The 4,228-nt window shown below is 41.4% G+C and overlaps 1 protein-coding gene across 1 annotated transcript in view; it reads right to left on the reverse strand.

Annotated features, from left to right (window-relative positions):
- Nucleotides 1-4,228, reverse strand: part of LOC101862847 (neprilysin-2) — a gene marked incomplete in the record, with an annotated part of 127,456 nt that overhangs the window by 108,548 nt on the left and 14,680 nt on the right. Inside the window, 1 exon segment of the mRNA XM_005090206.3 lies at nt 1,935-2,736. Coding sequence (XP_005090263.2) covers nt 1,935-2,689 — 755 coding nt within the window.

A 4,228-nucleotide genomic window follows, 5' to 3' on the forward strand; every position in this document is an offset into this window, starting at 1 on the left:
GGGGGGGGGGGGGTGTAGAGAAAGAGGGGAAAGGGAGAATCAAAGGATAGAAAACAAAAAGTTGGCAGTCGGAGATAGCAACAGGACAAACTCATCTCAATGAAAGTGTTGACCGTGTGCAAAAGAAACTTAACCAGATGTCTCTCACCATGCAAGGCAAAGGCATTGGTAAGTGAACGAAAAAGGAAAAAGGCATTCTAAGTCGAAAAAAGTACTAGTTATATGGTTTAGAATTAACAATGTATACTTTTAAGAAAAGAAAGTATGGTCTATTTGGAATCTCATAATTTTTAAAACATCCGTAGCGCTAGTATCACCTTCACAATCATTAAATGTCACTAAAACCAAAGATAACAGCAACAAAAACAATAACAACAACAACGACGACGACAATAACGACAAAAATAATTTTTTAAAAACAAACAATAACAACAGGTGCAAAGACTAGAAACAACTATTATAAAACACTGAATGGGTGTAAAGAATTAGAGTCGAATGCAAAGATACAAATTTTAATACGTGCCAATGTCAAGAAGAAAACAACAATTTGAAGCAAAGATGCCTTCCTAGATTACACCAACTTTGTCTATGCCTGATAAATCCCTTACCCTATTTTGCGGGTAAAGAAGTTTTACTTTGAGAAAAGATTACAGTAATAATTCAGTCCTTCTCTATTTCAGGATAAGTCAAAATTACAAGCTTTGCCATGGGCATCGATTCTTGATCACGCTTAGGGGCCAACGATCAAAGCATGGCTGTTCTGTTTATGCGTTATCACACTTAGATCAGCTCATTAAAGTAAACCTTTGATTTGTGGTATAAAAAAGTAGACTGAACGTGTTAAAATGTTATGAACCCTCAAGATAAAATATTTTTTTCTTTCCGTCTTAGCTCGTGATGGACTTTTTCCATTTGCAAAAGCGTTTGATAATTTAGTTCCACAATTATACTTTATTTTTCGCTCTTCAAAACTATTTCTTTGTATTCTGATTGTCAAATGCCCTTTTAACACTGCTTGGTAGTTTAAAATGCAAGAGCTCCTAGTTTGTCTTCTATATTATCCACACCTGACCTTTAAGAACAAGTCTTCAAGAAAGTTCCATATAGGACTTGAACTTGTGTATTGCAGATCATTGTGATTTTTCATTTAAGCTACCGGTGCGTTCTATCCTTTTGTGGCAAGTAGCCTAGTTTATCCATGTCCGTTCCTATCAAATGAAACTTTTCTGTTAAAGTAGACAGAATAGAATAATCAAATATCAGTATTTCAATGTTGCAATAAGAGAGAACTAATAAATTTTAGAAAAGAAAAACAAATATTGTAAAAAAAAACAACAACACGAGTCTGCATGCCTGTTTGTTGTTGTTGAGGACATTATTTACGACGCCACCCTAACCAAACTTGTTTTCGTTGTTGTTGGCACATTTGCTTCTGTCCCTGTGTTAGAGTATCACAACCCGACCCACAATAGGTTTACGCCTCTGTATTGTTTTGTTATTGGTTCTCCACCCCTTCTCCTACGGCATCTGTGATGTTGTGGTAAGGCATTCCGCTGTGGTCGCGCATGAGATCCGAGGTCGGTTCCCAGTAGGGACAAATTTGTATGGAGTATATCGGTCTTTTTACTGGGATGCTGTATCCCTCTAAGATCAGCTTGGCCTTTACAAGCAGAGTCTGGAGCCTGCCTCCTAAATGATGTAAATTGTGTGGATGGGCCCGTAAAAACATCTACGTGTTTTTACAAAAATCACTCTACTGCTTGTAGAGCCCATAGGCAGAAAAATCTCCGCCCCTCCCCTCCCTCTGCCATTACAAAAAATGAACCACCAAACCCCAAAGGACACTCGAAAACACACACAATGAAGCCAGAAGTAAGAAAGATATCCCTAACACTAGATATTCACACAATACAGTTTAGGTGGAAACCACTCACTTGTTATTGCCCTGTCCACTGAACGTTCTCGAGGTCGGCGACTTGCTGAGGTCCCGGGAGGACCGCCAGTCGTGGTGCCGAGGGGAGCACGGACCTCCGATGTCACAACCACCGACAGAGTCGTTGTCCGAGTCGATATCCGTCGGGGGCGGGGGCAGAAACACCACCTGGTTGGAAGCGTCGTCCATCTCGTCCGTTATCGTGTACGTCACTTCCTCCGAGAGTCCAATTTTCGATTTGAGGCAGGTGTCACTGCTGTCGCTAGGCAACGGCCCGTGTGGGTACAGACGAGGGCATTGGATCGTTTTAGAGTGCAGGTGTTGGGAGACCTTGAGAGGTTCCCTAACGTACTCATTCCCGGAGTGAGGGGCGGGTACTGGTGGCTTGCCGCTCCCTCTAAAGAAGACACTATTGACGCTAGAACCGCCACTGCTGATGCTGCTATCTCCGCTGCTGTGGTTACTGCGTTTGCCATAACTCCCTGTGTCTCCCACGACGCTTCGTATGGTGGCGTTGTTATTGTTGCTGCCACCGTTGTTGCTGGTGTAGTTGTGTGGTTTTCCATTTGGGAGCGTGGCACAGCCATTGTCTCTAATGTTCGTGGCCAGAGGGGACAGGGGGCTCAGTGTATCCATGGACAGCTTGGAGCCCGATTGTGTGTCCATGGCAAGCTTTGAAGTAGAGTGAAACGGAAATTTGCTCTCCGTGAAGTCGTGAGGAGAAGGGGTTAGAATGTCCGCCATCTCTCTCACCATTCGGGGACTGTGATTTCCTTGTGATCAAGATTTAACGAAATTATTATCTGTGGACGGAAAAAGAGGACAGAAAGAATAAATAACACTCAATAAATAAATTACACACTGAAGGGATTCTATCAGTTAAGATGTCGTCGCACGCTGGACCTCTTTTAAAGTACATTTTCCTTTTGTTGCTTGGCATATATGAGAAAGTCCGTACAGAGTGAAAGGGGAATGTAAAATAACTTATTTCTAGTTAAGTATCCCCTTTCTTAACCGAGCCGGAGTGACAGTAATGTCATCTTGCTTGACACTATTCTTTTATTTGGCTTACGGCCGTCATTGAGTTCGTTATGAACACGAAATGGGCACGAATTGGCTTAATAATTAATAACTTTCTTTATTCATCTAGTTGGAGATAGGAGTATAATGAAACACCCATGGCTCTTTCAGATAAATGAGTAAAAAGATAAATGACTGCATGAACTAAACGTGAGTACATAATGGTTTAAAAATGATGAAAAAAGAAAGAAGAAAAAGAAAGAAAGAAAGAAGAAAAGAAAGAAAATTACAAGAACGTTAATAAAAAAGGCCAGGAAACACGCCGAGGCTGCTATCATTAGGGCTTATCTTAATCTAGCGTGTCGCACATTTCGGTGTATATAGTTGAGGGGAACGTTGATAAACCACGACCGCAATGGTCATATTCTATTTCCCACAAGGGACCACTTTGTTGGTAGGTCTTATCCATATTTGATAATTATGTCTATAAATCAAATATTGCTTTGGATTAATCGCAAGACTTTTTATTCAGCGTCTTTTCTGTATGCTTGCAATTCTTTTCGATTTCGTTTTCGATTTTTCCTTTTGCACTAAGATTTCTTTCTCCTGCCTTTCCTTTCCCTACCAGCCCCATCCAATGTAAGAATGTGTGTGGTGGGGTAAGAAGTCTGATTACAAACTGAAACCCTATTTTTGTTGTTTTTTTCGGAGTTGTTTACTGTGTGAGTAACATCTCTCCATCACGAAATGACACCACATTGCCTTATCGGCTCTCATAATATTTTTTCGATACCAGCGTGCCTGTTGAACTCCAAGCTTTCTTTTATTGGTCGCCTGCTATTGACATTCTGTTGCACCACTTCGAGAGCGTCAGTATTTTTGCCTTCCCATTCAGTAAGCTGTGAGCATTGATCCAAACCGGTGCGTTTTTCTCTCAGACTGTCTGTCTTCCACGCAACCTTTTTGCTTTTTGTCCATGCCTCTGTCTTCTGAGTTTCTCTCTCTCTCTATCACCTCCCTTTCTCTCTCTCTCTCTATCTCTCTTTCTCTCTCTCTCTCTCTGTCTCACACACAAACACACACTCTCTCTCTCTCACTTTATCTCTCTCTATATATATCTCTTTCTCACACACACACAGGCACACACACATACACCAACACACACACACTCTCTCTCCCTCACGGCCTCTATCTCATACACATAACACACACACACACAGACACACAGACATACAGACATACACACACATACACACACACACACACACACACACT

Source organism: Aplysia californica, unplaced genomic scaffold (assembly GCF_000002075.1).
Source record: "Aplysia californica isolate F4 #8 unplaced genomic scaffold, AplCal3.0 scaffold00014, whole genome shotgun sequence".
Taxonomy (NCBI): domain Eukaryota; kingdom Metazoa; phylum Mollusca; class Gastropoda; order Aplysiida; family Aplysiidae; genus Aplysia; species Aplysia californica.